The sequence below is a fragment of the Gadus morhua genome, chromosome 19 (assembly GCF_902167405.1).
Source record: "Gadus morhua chromosome 19, gadMor3.0, whole genome shotgun sequence".
NCBI lineage: Eukaryota > Metazoa > Chordata > Actinopteri > Gadiformes > Gadidae > Gadus > Gadus morhua.
The window spans coordinates 10,355,802-10,376,058 of NC_044066.1; the positions used below are offsets into that span (position 1 = coordinate 10,355,802).

At 43.3% G+C, this 20,257-nt stretch overlaps 1 protein-coding gene across 4 annotated transcripts; it reads right to left on the minus strand.

The window, feature by feature from the left end:
• Positions 1–1,622: 1,622 nt before the first annotated feature.
• On the minus strand, positions 1,623–20,141 carry sbno1 (strawberry notch homolog 1 (Drosophila)). 4 transcript variants are annotated; one of them, XM_030342528.1, is made up of 34 exons: positions 19,800–20,141; positions 18,631–18,849; positions 17,245–17,358; positions 17,000–17,083; positions 16,666–16,875; positions 16,309–16,450; positions 15,863–15,921; positions 15,581–15,677; positions 14,960–15,120; positions 14,423–14,556; positions 14,213–14,303; positions 13,899–14,060; positions 13,646–13,781; positions 13,210–13,315; positions 12,934–13,087; positions 12,554–12,736; positions 12,180–12,277; positions 11,957–12,102; positions 11,211–11,405; positions 10,183–10,356; positions 9,901–10,070; positions 9,238–9,369; positions 8,993–9,128; positions 8,771–8,883; positions 7,431–7,502; positions 7,242–7,341; positions 6,843–6,917; positions 6,603–6,749; positions 6,357–6,451; positions 5,793–5,879; positions 5,429–5,566; positions 4,942–5,018; positions 4,220–4,413; positions 1,623–3,794 (listed from the first exon to the last, which is right to left on the minus strand). In XM_030342528.1, the coding sequence occupies exons 2-34, from the start codon at positions 18,670–18,672 to the stop codon at positions 3,652–3,654; spliced, it is 4,167 nt and encodes a 1,388-aa protein (XP_030198388.1). In that variant the 5' UTR covers positions 18,673–18,849; positions 19,800–20,141; the 3' UTR covers positions 1,623–3,651. The 4 variants fall into 4 exon arrangements, with proteins under 4 accessions (XP_030198388.1, XP_030198385.1, XP_030198386.1 ...); XM_030342525.1 differs by having other exon boundaries at positions 15,821–15,921; XM_030342526.1 differs by lacking the exon at positions 18,631–18,849 and having other exon boundaries at positions 15,821–15,921.
• Between the last annotated feature and the right edge of the window lie 116 nt (positions 20,142–20,257).

The following is a 20,257-nucleotide window of genomic DNA, read 5'->3' on the forward strand; positions in this document are numbered from 1 at the left end:
CTTCGGGATCCTAATGGTGGTGTGGAAAACCCTATAGGGTGAAGTCCCAGATATAATTTGTGTTGAGGTGGAGCAATGTGTCACAAGCCGAAAAGTAATTATTTAGGAAACCCACAGACTGTTGTAAGACCCCTAGTAAAGGGTGATTTGACAATGTTAGTAACATTTAAAATGTAAAGTGGGATTTAAAAAAAAAGTCAATTTCACAGGAAAAATAAAAAAAAAGATTGAAAAGTCAGATACTTGCTAATTGTTATTACGTTCTCATATGTTTTTATTGATTGATTGGTGATCGATCGATTAGTTGATTGATGATTGACAGGTTATGGATGTCAGTTGTTATACCTGTAATGAGAACGTGTTAAGCAGTGAATTTAGAGAACCTAGGAAATAAATGAAAGGATGTCAAATGCTAACCTTATTATTGCACTGACCTTGAATGATTCTGTAATTATAACACATGGGGAAAAACACTGTAGTCACGCCCTGTTTAATACATCATACTGAACCATGGACAGCATGAGACCAGCCTGGCACGTACCCTGGCGATATATTTTCCCTGTATGACCTCCCATTGACAACAGAGGGCCTGTGTGACGGGCATCCCAAACAGGCAGGGGTGTCATTGAAGTGCTGGAAGCCTGGTAAAACCTGCAACAACCTCAGTGTATAAGAAGCAGCCCACTGGATATTTGCCAGTTTACTGGTAAATAAGAGTAAACCAGTTTACTCATAGAATGTAAGTGGGTTTAGATGTCTATGTTTAATAAAGTCTGACATTTAAAACATCTTTTGTTGGATTACGGTTAGGTTGCAAAAAGCCGGTGAGGAAAAAATAATATCACTTGAATAAGGCAGGTGAATAGTAACAATAAAATGGATCAACTGTACGTAGACAAGCTATAACCTGTTTACAAGCTTTTTAATAAACAGGCCTACATAATTTGCTGCTTGAATATTGGAAAATCTTGAGCATTTCAGAACTTAAGCTTTCTATTATTCTTTACTATTATTTTATTTAGTAAATTTCTGTATTAAATCAGAACCTGTTTAGTAATACAATTGGATGCTGCTTTGGAATCACTGGGTCACATGACGTGGAAGCTATTGAAAATAATGATATGATAATTTCTGCATATTAATATTAATATAAATTAGATGAAGCACTAAAACCCCATAACTAATGTGCCTTATTTGTAGGGTTTGGTAATACTAGTTTGGAATAATACTGGTTTGCCATGTGCCTGGGTCATATGTCAAAGAAGCTATGGTCAAAGTTAGTGGGGGTGATTTGGACCGCAATCTTATGGTTAACAGCAAAGATTATCAGTATGTATTTATAGATGTTTTATTTTAAATTAAATAAGTTGAACCTGCAACGCATACATTGTACTTTATAACAGTTCCAGGTAAGCCAACGTTTAACACTAGAAAGTATTCTTCCTAGTTTTAAACTTGGTTTTGTTTAACTATAGTTAATCCAACACATTCTTCTTATAAGGTCTTACTTGTAAGAAGAATCTGGTTAGGTTAGACCAAACATATCGTATGTCTATGTCTTGCACATTCCCAAGTATAGATGGGTGCGTTTTGTTCTTTCACACCTTCAGGAAGTGTGATCATACCAGTGTACCAAGCTTTATTGGTCATTGCACTCAAACAACGTGATGCAGCCTTTTGTTTTGTACAAGTCAGTAGTGCAACTCGTGCATGGAGACAAAGGAAGTCCTTCAAGTGTGTTGTCTTTTTCTTTTAACAGTTCACCTGTTATATCATTTTACATCACTGAAAAAGAACATGTCGGAAAAATGTCAGCAGCCAATGTACAGAACATTTCAAAGTGTCCAAATAAAAACATACATTGACTTTGTGTAGGACATTCCAGTTTAAGTTACAAACATTATTTTTTCTATGCGAGCGTGAAGTGAGAAGGCATTTGTTTTTCTCAACAAAATGCAGCTTCCTTCACGGCCATTCCAAATGGTCGACATTCTGCATTTGAAATGTTCGATTCTCTTACAAACTGTACATAAATGAACATTATGAACACATTTGGTATGTTACAAAAAAAAAAAGTGCCTGCTTCACCATTTTCTCTTAAAAATCAAGTAGAAGTAGTAATATTCACACCTAAAGAAAAGCGCTAAACCCACAGATTAAGGAAATCAGGGACAAAGCGTTCAAGCCCAAACCATATCCGAAGCCTTTTATTAGCCCCCATTAGGTGTTGGCCTCATCAGTCTGGGGTCTGCGCCTTCCGAGGGAAACCAAGGCTTTAGCCAAGAGAGGGTTGAGGGTAGTTGAGCAGAAGTATGCCACCATGAAATTTGAACATCAGGCATTAATGATAGTGTTTAAAGGTAGGTGTAACATGCATTACAGATATTGTATAAGCATCTTTTGCTTCTGTATCCAATTTTGATGAGAAGGGTCATTGAACACTTGAACCCTGGAGAACTACGGCATCCATTAGAAAATGGATTAATACACAGACCAGCCTTCTGAAAGAAACCATGTCTTAAGAGTACAGCAGGGCATACAAATGAATTTACTGCCACATCTGCTGCAGTGATAGTCTTTTACTGACAATTCTGAACCGATAGCTCAATACTCGTAAGGGACAGTCAAACTGGAAACCTAGGGATGTTTAGACTGTTGCATTAACACTACTATATATATATATATATATCTTTTTATATATACACACACACTGCGTTGCACTCATTTGAACACAATGCTCAACTTTTAAGGCAAATACTTTCTTAAACTCCTCCAATTCCAAATTTCCATTGTGTTGAAACTTACTTTAATTCAGTTATTCTTATTTAGAAAGGTGACAAACAGCATTATAAAGAATAATGTTCAGAATCACTTTATGTAGCTTTCTTCTGGTATCCAAACGCTCGGTCTATACCAAATACCAACGAACAATTAGCAGAACTGGGGAATAGTTTTGGCGAGAGGCCATTAATGACTAAAAACATTGCAATTATGCCTGGGTATTGTATGCTTACGTGATGCGGACACATAAATTACAACTAAACATTGATTTTCTTTCATTTTTTTAAATGTCTAACGCATGTCCTGGAAATGAATGAAGATGGCTCTGTGACTGAATGAACTTTGGTCTCATTGGGAACAGCTCCTGGTCTCATTAGGGCCAGTGTGGATCATAGAAAGACGTGTGGGCATAGAACACAACCTAACCCTGGGGAGGACCCGGCACGACCCACGTGGCCGACCGATGTGAAACTCCCTGGGGTCCTCTTCTCCTCCTGATGGATGCATCGCAGAACGTCTTACTCTCTGAATGTCAGAGGGCTATATGATATATCCAGCAAACTTTCGTAGGTGGAAAGACAACAAAAAAAAATAATGTTCCTGGTCTTGCAAATACTAAAACCACCACCAGCAGCAGCAGCAGCAGCAGCAGCAGAAGCAGCCACCCGGAACCGCAGTTCTCTGTACAGACACCGAGGCTCATGAAGACCAACAACGTGTGCACCGCACAGACGCTCCCCCCAGGGTCGCCGGGGGTACGAGAGGGAGGCCGGCCCGTAGGCCTCCCGCGGGGTCCCGGGGACTGCAGTGTAGTGACCACTCCCTTCAGGACAGTGTCGGGGTGCTGGGAGTGTGAGGGGGAACCCTCCACTATGTGTTGGGGGCTTGGCTGAGGCTCTGGGGGTGGAGCTGCTGCCACTTCTGCTGCTCCTGCACCGCCAGCTGCTGGCACTGGTCCGACGTGGAGAGGATGTTGAGGAGGGGGTTCACGCAGTTTGGGGGGATGATGAGCCCTGTGGGGGGGGAAGAGGAGAGTCATCAGGATGTTGAAGACATAAACCAGAGGCAGAAACCCTCTGAATAGTCACACCGGGACCAAGTTTTCAGTGGAGACTAAAATGGAATTAAAGAGATTGGCCTTTCACATTTGTAGATCTAATCTTGCATTTCCTTATACTCTTGTACCAAAGTGATGGCTGCAGTGATAGAGGGACGTGATCCTGCAGCGGCTAGGGTGTTGACTCCTGCCCGTTAAAGTTACTTCTTGGTTCCACCCCAATGTCCACAGCCTTACCTGTATAGCAAGTTTGGTTCTACAACGGTTGCCAAACCCTACGCGGAATTTAATTACACACACACCTCTGAATTCTCTGTAAATATTTTTGGATTAAAGAAAGCCCCATGGTGGGAGTTACAGAAAAACACGTCGAGAACGTACCAACTATCCTCTGTCCATCCTCGGTTCTAAGGCGAACGATCTGCATCTTGACGTTGGTTCCGCTGACCGAGGACAGCACGTTCTCCACCTTTGTCCACACGCTGAGAACCGAGCCGCACAGCACGAAGTACGTCCGGCAGCGAAGACCGATCTCACACTGGAGGCCCACTGACGCCTTCTTACAGTTCCCCCGCCTGGTGGTCAAAGCAACACATCACCCAGATCAGTATGTGTATATATCACACACACACACACACACACACACACACACATCCACACACACACACACACACACACACACACACACACACACACACACACACACACACACACACAGATCAGTATACGTTTCTATACTTATTGATGGCGATTTCCATGATGTCATTAATAAAAATCCTCTCCCTATAACTAATATATTCTGAAAGTACAAAAATTATTGTTAAAGAATCTTACCCAAAATTTCCGGATTTCATTTCCACATTTCCAAAACACTCACATCACCAAGCCAATCGAGCTACCATAGTTTGCGCCAAAGTTTCACAGGTAGTTAAGAGTCGTTATAATACTAAAATATCTCACGTACTTGCTGGAAGGGGTTTAATCTTACACATTGTGACTTTAACTATTAAACTAGGGTCATCAAAATCTTCCTGGCCTCTAGCAGTGAATGGACCCATGACAGTTTATATGACTGGGAAGTCGAGGTCATGCCGTGCACGTACCAATATGCATGAGAGCAGATCTTAGCAGAGGACTTGAACTGGTCAATCCAGTGTTGTTTCGCATCTTCTGACAACACCTGCAAACAATGACAATCATTTATTAAAAATGTGCTGTAGGTAAGATTCGAGAAGAAGATAAAGTCATTGACCCACTCCCTCGCTACGATTCACCACCATTGAGAAGTGCTGCATTCACACTAATCTGATTGACAGGCAAGTTAGATTCCCTAACCAATCAGGGTATAAATAGCCTGATTGGTCAGAAATTAGGCGAGAGTGGTCTCAAATCTAAACCGGCTCGTAGTTAGCCAGCCTGCAATCGACTAGAAACAGATGCTCGCATTTCACTCAATAATAGCTAACGGATGGCTATGGCATTGTTAATCACTCTTCAATCTTACCAACTGCCCCTTTAAAAACTAATATTTTGACACCATAGCAAAAATTATAGTGTCCCAATAAACAGAATCAAAGCTTTAGGCGTTACCTTCTTGAACCTCTTCTTGATGTCAACGTAGGTCTCCAGTTTGAGCTGCTTGCCGGTGTTGGGCCGGTACACCAGGAACAACCTCTTCTTGGGGTTCAACTCCTTCACCAGGATGGCCGTCTTCCTGTTATTGCGCACCTTCAGAAAGAACAGGATTCAACAGTCATTGGAAGGTTTGGTCATTGCTCCCCGTTTTAATACATTAAGGATTATTACTAATGGAAAAAAATGATGTTTGCACATGATTAACCAATACAATTTTTGTCTTATTTTCAAAATGTAATTAAATCCTGATTCATGATCAGGGGGGTGCCTGAAGTGCTTTGTCCGGTTGCCCGGCCAACGGGGCACAGAGCAGACATACCTGCACGTAGAAGCCGTCGTCAGCCCCACTCTGGTCTGCCCAGGCATGAGTGGCCTCCTCCCACGACATTCCCCTCTCCACACTCACCTGAGGGAAACAGAAGCATCACATTAACATTACTACAGGTAGCTCCTAATCTGGGAAGTCCTGCTATGTTACAGCAGAACATCTGGGGGGAGACACCAGAGCCTGTGTCTGAAACAAGGCATAATGCCACCCCTGTAGATTTTGGTGTCAGATATATTCTACAGAAGAGAACAAATTTGCGCTGGTAGATCGAGCGTTCAGAAAGAGGGTAATCATTTCTACAGTGTCAAGTCTACACAGTGTTGAGGTGGAAGCGTTGGGACACTTTCTCAGTTTACTGCTGCTGGCCAAGTTTGTGTATGCAAATATGAGCAACAGGATTGGTTGAAACAAATCTAAAATTGGACATTAGCAATCAACATTGATATTCCCATGATGACCACAGACCCTCTAGTAACGGTATTCAATAACAGTGAGATGCCTGCAGCAGTTCATATTTTATAGCTGGATGTGTAGCCGTAGAGTAGGGGTACATACGGTGTAGAGCTCAACGTGGCCCGACGTGGTGTAGCCCGGCGTCAGGAACTTCTTGCACTCGACCTTCTGCACCTTCTCGTCACCCGAGCCAAGATCTGGAGACAGGACGAAATCAAGATCAAATGAGTCAATAGAGCCAATAGGTGAGCTTCAAATTAATACCCAGATAAACTCCCATGCATATGGAAAGAACATGAGGCTACCAAACTTGGCACGCCTTATAGAACTGGTGTGTCCCTCCCTTACCCAGAATGCCCATGTCAAAGCGGCCGTTCCTCTTGGCTTCCTGTATGACTGCTGCCAGTGTGTCTGCAAAGTACTGGAACAGGGAGTTCTGCTGCTGCACCTCCATGCCCAGAATACGGTTCAAGAACTTCCCAATATTGTTGTAGTCTGTGAAAAGTATAATAAAAATAAAAAAAAAGTAAATAATAGTAAAAGTACAAATTGTCTTCATCCGGTTCAGGGCTCATTCCCCTCACGTACCTTTGTCAAGGGTCATCACACCAGATCTTTCTTCAAGAGTTATAAGACCCACTCCTATTAAGCCACATTGAATTTCTGCAGAGAAAACAAATGGACAGTAACGTTTATTACACGCCTCATCCAATTCAAATTAAGTCTGGGAACTATTCAAAAACACTTTTCAAAAACGCATTTACGGTGTTCGCAGAAACCCTTACGATATCAGACATGTAAGGTTGCTAATTAGTTCAAAGGTTTTGTTCATGGACACCTAGTTTATAACATTTATGATACTGAAAAGGCAAGGCCTTCAATCAGTTGAAAACATTTTTCCACACTATTGTGCTACATCATTCGGAGACACATTTACTCGAAAATAAAAATATTTGCCACTTTAACAGGAAAGTAAACAAACCGTACCTTTGAAGAAATCCCCGTCAAAATCGGAAGGTGGCGACACGAGCGGAGAGTCGAGTTTCACAATTGACTTCATGACGATCTCCAGAGCATTCCTACCATACTGACATAGTAGCACACAACAGTTCAAAGGTCAGCCGGCACCGGAGGCACTTATCTCGCACTACGAATGAAACTATATCCTCCTCCTACCTTGTTGTCAAAGTTGTATCGGCTGAGGTCCCTTGTTTCAGTCGCCCTCCTGTCTCCATGGGTAAGAGCGCCCTGTTGTAAAAACCCAAGAATTAACCAATAGCCACAATGATATCAAATGATTAGCCATCTGAATGAGCCAGCAATCAACATTCATAAGATGCAGGTTTTTTGGTGAAGTTCAATCAATGGACAAACTAATTTCTTGTTTTGCTATTGGTTGCTTATAAATGTCAAATACATCAAGTAAAAATCCAAACAACATTATAATTAATATCATAATTATCAATAACAACAACGACTGCTAGCAGTTATGAAAAGGTTTTCACTGCCCATGCACTGCCGACCCCAGTGAACCGTCACAAGAGATTCATGGGGGCGCTTTATGACTCATGGACGAAACTTCCACCAGGGGTGGGACTTTGTTCAGTACTGGGTCTTTTTTTACCCCTGCCCACACACTTTTTAGGTATGATTATGGTGCCCTGCAGGCAAAGTGGTACATCACACCTGAGAGTAATTAATGTAATTGTGAATTGCACAAATCTTAAAGGAGACATATTATACCACCAGTTGTGATTGTGATAGCCTTACAAGCCTTTTAGAAAATCTGCCCCATATGACATCACTAGTGGGCGTGTCCACCTAGATCTGTGCTGGATAGATGAGCAACGTTTACTTCAGTCCACTGGGTAGGCTGGTAGACTGATCCATCCAGCACAGATCTAGGAGGACACGCCCACTAGTGATGTCATATGGGGCCGATTTTTCAAACGGCTTGTAAGGCTAATCACAATCACACCTGGTGGTATAATACGTCCTCTTTAAGGGAGGGGACCTCTATGGGGTCTCCAGTTCCTGACACCTTCTGAGGCGACTTGTGAGCAATAGAATACGGTTGCATAGATAAAGTGCAACAAATTTTGTTACCCAAAGTTTCACTGTACATAGAAATCTAGTCGGACGGAAATAATGGGTCCCGCGGCAAACTTGTTCAGCATGGAAAATAATACATATACACCAAGTTAATTTATCTCTATCAGGGTGGCGAGGCTGACCATTTAACTTTGACCGTTAATTATTGAGCCCCCTGCAGGGGAATTGTCACCAAAACATTTGGAGCCCTGCTTACCGGGAATACAAATATCCGGCAAATTTGAAAACTTTTGAGCAATCCGAGGCTGAGCTATAGGCGTGACCCATCCGGAATAATAATACCTTACCCCTACAATAACAACAGGTATCTGTGGATAGCTGATAATAAACCACCACCATGGCTGCAGGCCTGAGGGGGTTATAAGGCGCGCATCACCACGGTGAGGTCATGGCTGGTCTCTTACCAGACTCTCCAGCCTCTTGGCCACGATGGAGGCAAACCGCTGCTCCCCGGCCAACTCCGATATGAGGAACACGTACTCTGGAGCCGTGACCTGGTTGGACCTGTGGGTCCTCCCTGGGGGGGGGGGGGGGGCACGAGGAGCGGCCAAGGTCAACACGATACAGTTCGCCACTTTGTCCTACCACAGCGGGCATGCAAAACAAGAGGGTGTGTGTGTACTGACCGAACTGCTGTATAGCTCTGTCTGCACTCCAGGGCAGCTCCAGAGTCATGTGGACCCTTCTTCGCTGGTTTTTAACGCGCCGGTCCGCCTGCAAGGAGATACCCGAGCTGGCTGCTTCAGAGATGATGGCGATGTTCTAGTGGCAAACAAAGACAAATTAGAATTATTGCTTGTATCAATACTAACAAACAAAAAAACAAAAACATTTTGTTCCTAGAATAACATGAGCCATGTTCTTCCTCTACCTTCTCTCCATCCATGAACCTCTGCTTCTCCGTCAGATTCAGGATCTCCACGGGCACGTCCAGCTCGGAGCGAGACTCGTACGAGATGCTGCCGTCATCGTTGCTGACCACGCGACCTTTCCGGCCAGTCATCTAAAAGCATCCAGGAAGAAGACCATTAGGACACCTCACTTAATCCCCCCTGATTTTATCAACCGGGATTACTGAAACAGAAGGTGGGCCGGTTCTCTCAGTCCGTTGTTTGGACTGAAGCTGCCTTGCAGGAATGCCCTCTATATCCAAGTTCCATGATTAGAGCGAGAAACAAGTGACTAAAGCGATCTCAGGATTAGATATCACTACAGATCCCTTCCGTCTCCAAAGCATTGAGAAACTTTGCTATAAGTTTTGTATGCCCCTTAGAGGTGTGACAATTTTCGGAGCTATCTGCATCTAGACATACCGGTATATACATGTTACATTGCATGTCTATTTATAGTGCATTCATCATATTGTCTATTAATATTCATACATCTATTTGTGGATTCGTCTAGTGTTTTTCCGCTAGGTGGAAATGAATACATGATTCGTATCTCAGCCCTGTATTCATTCACCTTTCGGTGAATTAATGGTTTCCATTCCTAAAGGTAGAATGGAAATCAAAGGAAGAGCGGGTGTCAGTACCTCGGCCACGTTCTCCGGTCCTCCCAGCTCGTCGATGAGCTCGTCCAGAGTGTTGGGGGGCAGGCTCTCCGCTAGTTTCTCCAGGTTGTCCAGCAGGTCCTTCTTCATCTTCTGGGCGTCCTCCACCGCATCTTGGCTCGTTTGGAAGCCGTCCTGGCTCTCCGTTTTGACTGGAGGAGGGAAAATCTGATGTTAACGTTGCGGTCATCTAAATCAAATTTAAAAAAAAGTGCATACATGCTCAAGACTATCCAGTCCCCTCCGCAGTGGCAATAGACTTACCGACGGCGTGCTTGATGGTAGGGTTAGCCGGCGGGGCAGTGAACTTGGGCCGGTTCGACCCGAGCCCAGACGCTAGCAAGGCACTTTGAATGGAGTCTGGGTCGATGCATTTTTTCTTCTTCTTGTTCTTATCCTTTTTCCCCTTCTTTGGTTCTTTTCTGATAAGCCAGGGATCTGAGAAAAGGGGAGGCGATTGGTGATGCTGCTGAACTGTATGCATCATGATGATTAACATGACCAACCTAGTGTGCTACAAAACAGTAGGAAAAATAAATCGATTCTTCGATGCATCGCGATTCTCTCTAAAAGGATTCCGCCTCGATGCAGATAAATGAATAATCGTAATTAAAAAATATTTATTTTTATTCACCTGCTGCAAAATTCTTTTCGCCAGAGAGGGATAATTTTAGAAAATTTCAAATTATTTAATTTATCTTCAATGTGTATAGGCTAATCTGATTTGTCTTGACACGATTTCGATTCAGCCTACGCATAGCATGCACGCAAACTCACAGCCAGGCACAAGAACTCTAATTCAAGAGAAGCCTTTTCTTTAATGACATAGAAAAGAAAGATTAGAAAGAAAAGAAAAAAAAAACTATTTTTTCCATATTGTGTTGTAATGCAAGCTGCATTGATCATTGAATTGTTAATAGAAAGTCCTATTTGTGACAAAAGCTTTTTCTCTAATAAAATATTAGATGTTAATTAATCTGTTGATGTCCTTAATGATCATCACAAAAGTAGGAAGTGATTAGCAAACTCGTACTCAGGTAGGGGGGGGTGTGTGTGTGTGTGTGTGTGTGTGTGTGTGTGTGTGTGTGTGTGTGTGTGTGTGTGTGTGTGTGTGTGTGTGTGTGTGTGTGTGTGTGTGTGTGTGTGTGTGTGTGTGTGTGTGTGTGTATACACACATGCATACAATTTCTTGGTGTATCGATAATCATTTTAGAATCGAATCGTTTTCTAATCTGAATTGTTAGGTGCGAAGAGACTCCCACCCCTACAAAACAGCCCACTCAAGTCCTCACCATCCTCCTCATCTTCGTCCGACTCGTCTCGGAATGGATTGAAGTCATCGTCGTCGGCCGAACTGACTGATTTGAAACTGTCGTCGCTCTCGGCGTCTTTATCCGAATCTTCTGATTGACTGTCGTCCGAGCTGCTTCCTGAAAGTCCTCCGTGTATACGGGACTTCTTCTTGACCTGCTTTTTCAATTCTGGACCTGGAAAGGACAGAGAGAAATGAACAAAAATCAACCCATTGAGCAAATATAGGCAACTGTTTCTTTAAGTGCAAGTTAACCCAAGAGTTGTTCAACTTCTTGGTATGTTTATGATCTTCAACATGGTAATCTATACAAATTATCACGGTTACTGAAATCATAGCATAAGGCCAAAAAAGCTGTAAAATGTAAAGCTGTTTATGTGGACCTCATGGTCAGGGTGTGTGAAGATCTTAATCTGCAACATTGATGGAAAAGAGGAATAACACACACACACACACACACACACACACACACACACACACACACACACGAAAAAATAATAATAATAAAAATGCATCAAAGTTGGCTTGGGTCGAAACAATGGGGATCATACACCCTCCTCCTCCTTCCTAGAATGGTAAGCCCAAGACTAATTACAGTTTCTCATCATAAGAGTCAATATGAAACCAAAAGTAAAGTAAAAAAGTGACGCAAACCAAAAGTAAAACAAGAAGACCAAAGTATAAACTAGGACTGCATGGACAGTGCTCAAGGTAAATCCCCCCTACCTTTCCTCTTCTTGCCCTTCTGTTCCACCACTTTCTCAGCGGGCGAGGGAGTCTTCTTTGCCGAGAGATCGATACCCAAAAGACTGAATAGCTTCTGTCGATCAGGGGCTGGGAAGTGTTTCTCCACCAGGGACTGCAACACACCTCTGCACACAAACAAAACGACATCTTTAGCCTCTTTGAACCGCCCGGTGGGCTACTTGCCGTCTCTGTTGGATCTTACTTTGCGGTGGAAACAAAGTCATTGAGTTCGCCTCCTCCTTCCTCCAAGGCCTCAAGTGTCCGCGCTTCTCCAGTGGATTGTAGACCAATCACAACGCACTGAGGGGAAAAAAAAATCCTTTGTTAGTGAGATGGATTAACCAGCATACACTATTGATGACTTAATCATTTAGCAAAAGCTTTAATCCAAATAGTAAAAGTGACTTTGTTTAAAGATGCACGTCAATGAGCAGGCAAGGGCAAAGCCGTCTCAAGGATGTCTTCAGGTAGACTACAGCCAATAGGGGTTGAAGCCAGCCCCTTCCGGGAGTCAAACACAACTATCCTGCCAACTGTGTGGTGATAAATAAAAAGCCATTGAACCGTTGAGCTCACCTTTCCGTTGTGGACCTCTTCCCTGGCCAGCTGGACAACTCTGCCGACCTTGGAGGCGATACAGAGGTACTTGAAGAAGCGCTGGTGGGCCGACCAGAACTGGCCCCACATGGACTTCTTCATGCGCTGCTCGGCTTCCATGAGGTTGGCGGCCGCCTGGAACTTCTCACGTGCGCTCACCCACTGGAGAAGAACACAGAACACTGAGCACGTTGTCTGACCCCACTGACGGCAACAGGAACTCAAAGCTGGGATATGAAAGATGTTTACAGAATATGAATATTGAATCGATTTTTTCGTCTTTCACAAATTGAATACCTCTGAAACTTTCTTTATAAATGTACCTTTATCAGACAAAAGAGTAGATAAGAGAAGCTTACCAGGCGCACAGACTTGTTGTACATCTTGATGTACTGCGGCGTCAGCGGAACCTCCTCGATTTTGAAAGTCACACCCGTAAAGCTCAGTTGCCTGGCAATGTACATCCCCCTCAGTTTCATATCCATGGCAACGATTTCCATAGCGCCGACACCTCTGAAAACACAAAAAATGAAAACATAAGTAGGCACAGAATTAAAAAGGAAGATTGCAGTGGGTTACGAGAAGACAGGAGATTAAACTTGACCAATTTTAATGTAATCTGTTAAGAGTGGTACCTGCGCTCCACAGCTTGGATGAAGTTGCTGAACTCCCTGAAGGGGGTGCCCTCGCCCCAGATGCCCAGGCGGTTCATGTACGCCATGTTTCTTGGTTCAGAGGCGCCTGGACAAAAACATCAAGAAACACTTGGAATACATTGGAATACATGAAATGTATTCCAATTCAGTCATCAAGCAGATACTTTAATCCACTTTGATTTTGTGAAAGTTTGTGCAGAGGAAATTAAGGAGGACCATTAATGGCTCTTTTTAATCAAATCATCGACTCAGTGAATTAAGATACAGGTCATATAGTGCAGGTAGCTGGTTGGCAGGTAGGCTGCAAAGGTTGGGATTCGATCACCAAACCTGGGTGGGACTCAAATAACCTGACCACTGGACGACCCTGCATAGAGAGGACACAGGGAATGTCTAGGTTACCATGGAGACTGACCTGTAGCACTGGCGTACACGACCCGGGCTTTGGGGAGTTTGTTCTGCAGCTCCTGAACAGCCAGGCCGGTCTTCGTCGGTTTGGACGAGCCAACCGGACAAACATTTTTGGCTTTGTGACACTCGTCATAGACAATCTAAGGATGTCGGTTAAGGAAATTCAAATGCAGCAAAAAACTATCAATTTTTTTTACGTTCAAAAACAATATATTTTTTTTATGTTGACGACAATTGAAAAGTGACGATAAGGATACAACGCCATCGAAGTCCTCCCCACACCAGTGGAGGAGCTGCTGGAACCGGGTTTTGTACTTCCCTCCCGACTGGCTCTCTCCGATCAGAGAAGAGTATGTTGCGAAAATCACGCCCTTCTTCACGCTACCGTTGTGTTTCGAGGAGATCTTGCCATATTTGAACTGATGGATAAAAAAAACGTTTAAAGAAACAGTTACCATCACATAAATAGGTAAAGTTGGAGGATACCAATTCTTTGTTCGCTGGATGCTTGTCCAGAGGTCAAAAGAGAGATAAAGAGAGATGTAAGAGGTGTGTGGACGGCCGTACTCACCTTATTTAGAGAATGGACCTGAATGTTCTTCGCACCTATATCACGGAGATCTCTCTCGGCATCGTACTTCAAATCGTTTGAAACACTGAACCTAAAATGCAAAGTAATAGGACAATGTGTCAAACAAATCCAAGTAATAATAACGCATACTTTTCTTACTTACTATACTTTTTCCACAGTGTCACGACGGCAGGCGACGGTGGTTCTCACCAGAGGGATCTCTTCCTGCCTAGCAGGTAGTTCTCATAGATGCAGCCCGCAATGGTTCTGCCCTTTCCAACACCCGCACCATCGCCTATCAGATAGGCTGCTCTGTCTCCGTTAGGGAGGAACGTCTCGTGTTGCTGTGCAGAAGTTGAAGAGAAACCATTTTAGAAACAAATGACCCAATATCATCATACCATCTAAATATTTAACTATAAACTATTACATACTCATAGCAGAATGAATTTTGCTACATAACACAGATTCACGTCACTAGCTAGTTTGTCAGTAACCTCAGATAGATATCATTAAGGAGCAGGTCGGGGTAGAAGGCATCTTGCTCCAAGATAAAACCCAGGTACTCTATGGACCATTGGGAGAGAACCAAGCACCTTTCGAGGTGAGAGTACAAAACCCTTAGCCACGACACTATCCTAGTCGTGATGTGGAGCTGGGTAGGGGATCTTTTCCGGCCTACTTAATGACCAGAGGCCCCACCGTGGTGCACATCACCTTAAGAGTAGGGTTAGTGGAGGGGAATACCTGCGCTGCATATGTAATGGCCTCTAGCTGCAGTGCAGACAGCCAGCCGCGGTCAATGATTTCCTCTGGGATGGACATCCTGTACCAGACGTCAGGAGGGTTGACGCTTGATAGGGAGCTCGTCTCCACAACTGGGTCAGGATGTCGCAGGCCTATCCTTACTGGGAGGAGCAATGGCAGGGGAAACATGAATGAAATCAAGGGATCAGATATTGAGGGAGTGTAGTCATGAATAGGAGGAGAATGCTGTCGCACATGAAGCTACTGTATAGCTGGTTTATAAGGCCTTCCACAATCATGGATACCAAAAAACAGCAGGAAGCGATTAGAGTAGAACTCAGTTTAGAAATTGTGATTTTCTCTCTTTGCAGCGGGAGGCGTTTGAAGGTGGGTGCCTTTTCGGTCACTGACAAAGCTCTGACACAGAGCTTGCGGTTGCTAACTCAATAAAAGCATTAACTTATTTCTGAGATAGTGAAGCCTTCTGTGCCAAAGATGACTCATTACATTCCCATAATATCATCAATTAATAATAGCCTTAATCTTGACATAAATAGTCAACCAGCTCCAACCTACTGTAGATCATAGTAATATAATTATAGAGTCAAGATAGTTTCTTACATTTCATGGGCATGTACTCTGCATATGTCTCTGCGTGGCCCAATTCCTCTTCCTCCTCTTCCTCAGGCTCCTCTTCCTCCTTTATGCTTGGGGATTTCTATATACAAATACAATAAACACAGATCAATATCCAATCTTTTTTACATAAAATCGCTCTTTGTCTATGAAAATATTTTGCACTCTAGAAAATGCTGGGCAGCTCCAACATTTTAGGTTTTATCATCACTTAAAAACACTCACAAGAGGATGTGAAAATTGTTGTACTTTAACATCATCGTTTACCCAAAAGCGGGTAGCGTCTTTAATGGAGAATTCCTTCTTGATGCCGTTGTTCAGCTCCACTGGAAGATAACCACAGGAAATAAGTTAACAAGTAACAAGAATAAGAAATAACTTAAATAATTATTTCAATCAACAAGCCAAAAGAAAAGCATAATTAGGGAAGGTATAATTTGCCTTAATCCGAGATACCATTAACTGATCAGAGCCAGTCTTAGAGACATTATATAATCAATGGACAGAAAAAGTTAAGAAATAAAAGACATTGCATACCCTAGTCAGCATTTATAGAAATGCGGCTTACCCCACCTCGAGAGTGCATTATATACGGCAATATAGTGGTTTTTAACAGGTTTCAAATGCCTAGTTAGTGAATTCTATACACATACTGTAACTCTTAAATCTGCTATGCATTCAAGCCTAGATTACATCCAAGTTTATTTTCTTACAGTGTCCTGCAGCGGTTGCGGTGGCAACTGGTTGTGCGATGTCTGACGGTGGCTTCAACTTCATGAGTTCCATCAAGCTGTTGCCCTTTAACGTAGTGGTCTTCTTCAGACCCCCCGTCCTAAGGAGATCCTTCAACTGAATCTGAAACACAATGAGGACGCGTGTCAAACAGAGGTCACTTTAGGAAGTAAGTACGTTTACGAGCTGTAAACGAACAGATCCAACAACGATAAAGAAGTGGGGATGATGTGATTTCAAATATAATGGAGTCTGGAAGCCAGTGAGGTGGGCTCATCCTAAAATCGCAAAAGGCTTTTGCTCAACAACAAAAGGATAAATAAAACCAAAGGCCTCACCTGATCCCGGTTCAAAGGCACGGCTGTGGACACCGAAGGGGACGAGGGACTGGAGGACCCCCGCAGTGTGGAGGCCACGTGCACCACCTTGGTGACCGTGATGGTGTGTTTGATGGGGTTGGTGGACTGCTTGGTGGTGACGGCCCCAAGCGACGGCAACTGATTCAGTTGATTTAAGACAAAGGTGGTGGTGGAGGGCTGAGGTTTTTGCTGTGAGGATGATCATAAAAAAAGGGGAAAGATGTGGTGAGAGACGTTAATTGAAGACCACAGAAGGCTCACTAGGTAGTAATAGTATAGCTTAGTGTTGATTAAAAGACGTGGGGTTATTTACCCTGATCATAAGTGTGGTATGTGGAGCTGAAGCCTCTGTCCCAGCAACCCCAAAGCCATCGTCGAGGGCACTGATGGAGATGGACTTTAAAACACAAATATACAGTCAACCAACACAATCAGAGGCAACCACATGTTTCTATAGGAATCCATTCATTAACTGTATATACACACACACAACGATTTCAGTTTAATGGAAAGGACGCACACAAGAAAATAAATATATTATCATCTTCATATTCTTACCTGGTGGGCTGAAGAAGAATGTGAAACATCCTGAGGGTCAACATCGAAAAGGTCGTTTGGGCAAATGCCGCTCTCGCTTAGCGCTGCCAGAAGCAAGTCTTGTCCAGGATCCATCTGCCACAACAAATTATAAAACCCACATATACATCAGCCATTAATGATAAAGTAAAAACACATACCACAACACACAGAATGTGGCCTGTTTTTTCAGGCTTATTTCGCTTTAGGAATCTGCGATGCAGCAAAGTAATGTAGGAGTTTAACAGCAACCAAGGCTAACAAGAGAGAGTGAAGAAAGAGACCAAGTTAACTGAGAATAATACTATTTTTTTGGAACATTATGTCTCGCACCAAATGGGTTGGATGGAGGAGACTGGAGGTGGGTAGTGAAAGGCGGCTGTATTGTCTTTAGGTGCCCATTATTTCACCATCTATAATACCCTTATAAAGCGTTGTTTGAACAGGGACCAGTCAGTTGCATGGTGTGAAGTCTTTACATGATTTGAAAAAGTCACTCAATTTAACATGGGCAGGGTCACCTTGGAAGACTTTACATTGACCTTCTCTGACAGCAGTTCTTTGGCTGTTCCCGTGTGGAAGATTGCGACCAGTGTCATGTTGACTTGCCATTAGAGTGCAAAGATAAAATTCTGTCTGTGGATGATGCAAGCACATCCAATGTTTATTTTATTTTTTTATAAACATTGTAATTCCAGTACATTATGCCATGAGGAAGTGGCAAGATATACTGCCAGGGAAACCCCAACTCCGGTTAGGATCTAACAAGTTACCGCAGAGTGGATTTCTACGCTTCTTCAATTTCTGCAAATTATGGAATATCTGCATTCAAATGGAATGCAGTGTAAGTAATCTAAAAATATTGAGCAACAGAGTCCAGAATTTAATGAAGATCATGGTAACTTAATAGCTGTGTATTATTGTATAATACAGCAAAGGATTGTGCTGGAGAATTTAGAGTTGAGACACTGCTGGACAACAATGTCACTACACGTATAAAACCATGATAAGTGTTCAATGGATGCAGTTCAATATAGATTTAAGAGCCATGGCTAGTATAAATCATTACCTTTGACCACATTATAACAAAAGTGAGAAAAAAGTCGGTCCAAATCAAACTTGCATATACGTACATAATTATTGCACACGAGCGTGCAACACTGAAATCCAATATTTAAAATAGTTTAAAGGCAAACGAGCCATGTAGTGCCGTGAGAACATGCCGATAGCTTGAGATCATTATAGGCGCAGTAAGCGCTAAATGTTTACGTTACTTCCATTGTCGTTATACGAAGGGGCGCCGTGTATTTACAACCATGCGCGTATTGTGGAAAAACTGAAAATGTACCAAACGGTGCTGGAGCTCACCTTCAATAGACCAGTCAAGACAGAACACGCTGTGTCCCCCATGTGTCCCTGCTGCACGTAAAAAGGAACGAGTGACTTGCTCCAAAGTGACCCAGACTACGGCACGTGTTTGAAACGCATTGCTTTGCTGTGTTCAACTTCCTGGTCCGTCTGACTCATGTAGTTTCCCCTTCAGTCTCTTAGGTTAGCAGGCTAATGTACAGTGTGGAGGGTAGAATCCTACGGGACGGGGACGTAGAAAAGACCCCAGTTGACAAACATCTAAGCTTTGCCGGCAATGTTGCACAAGCCTAATCACTTGCATAACAATTAAACTCCCGCAAACGCATGGCGTAGCAACGCTAGTCCAGTTACAGAAGGGCGACCGTATACCAAACACACCGATGCCTATGAGATGACAGTGTAGCCCGGCTAACCTAGCTAGCATAGCTAACCGAAACTACATCAACACCTTGCAGTAATATAAGGTGTGTCAACCACTTGGTCGGCGGCTAGGCAATCTTACGAGAACTCAAACCCCAAAGTTTTCATTCCCTATAATGTCACAGACGGTTATATACATTGTTTTTAATTAGCATTGAGTGTTAGCCATTTCCAACACTGTTGCCAGGAAACAGCAGGAGTACACTTCATCCCACTGTGAGCGTGTCCGATCAGCTAGTCGCTGTTGTGTTTAATATATGTACTTTATGCATGCGTTGGATTCATCTGTTTGATATTTTTTATGTGATGATCACCACGCACATACAGTACGTAACATTAACAGTTACAAAGTCAGGAACCAGTCAGGTGGTCCATATCCAAACAAGCCTTTTGATCGGAAACAGAAAACACTAACAAATAGATCGAACCCAGGTCCCCGTCATTCGTGCTAGCCGTCGATCTATTGACAACACCCCCCACACCCGAGTGTTGTGATGTTATGTTATGTTGACATGACAGCACTGGTTCGTACCGTCTGATGACACCAGAAGCCAAGCTAAAGCTAGCCGCCAGCTTACGGCGGAGCGCGTCGGGAAGACGTGTTGCCTCCGCAACCAACTAACTGGACTGTATTTATTTATTTTAATTTATACACATACATTATAAACGTCATCATTGTCGGCGGACGGAGGCGTCGGTTGACCGAGTGTACATGTATGCTCGTGAAGTCAGTGTAACTCACTCACTTGACAGTGACCAGCCAGAGTGTGGCTTCAGCAGGGAGCTTGTTGTCCTCTCCGCTCCGTGGCTCCTAACGGCTTCTGCCTCGCGCCATCTTTTATCACACGCTTAGCCGCATGCTGGTCACGTGACGTCGAGCCCGAGTGCGGCCGCTGTCTTTACAATAAAATTCCTCGCCCCTGATCGATGAAAATAGGCTATCGGGTATGTATCGGAGGCCCTTTGTCGACGGGGTGTCGCCAACGACGAGATGGTGAACATCGCTAGCAAGTAAACATTAACGGCTTAAAGATAGCAGAGACGGCAAAGCTAATTCAATGTCACGTGACTCTGCGAGGAGATTTTACCGGAAGTGACGACAGCAGGAATCTCCGCCTTTTCCGTCTACTGCTTCCGCTTCGCCAGTGTTTCTATTATGATTTATTTTATGTGTTGTTTATCCCAAATAAAAAATACTATATTT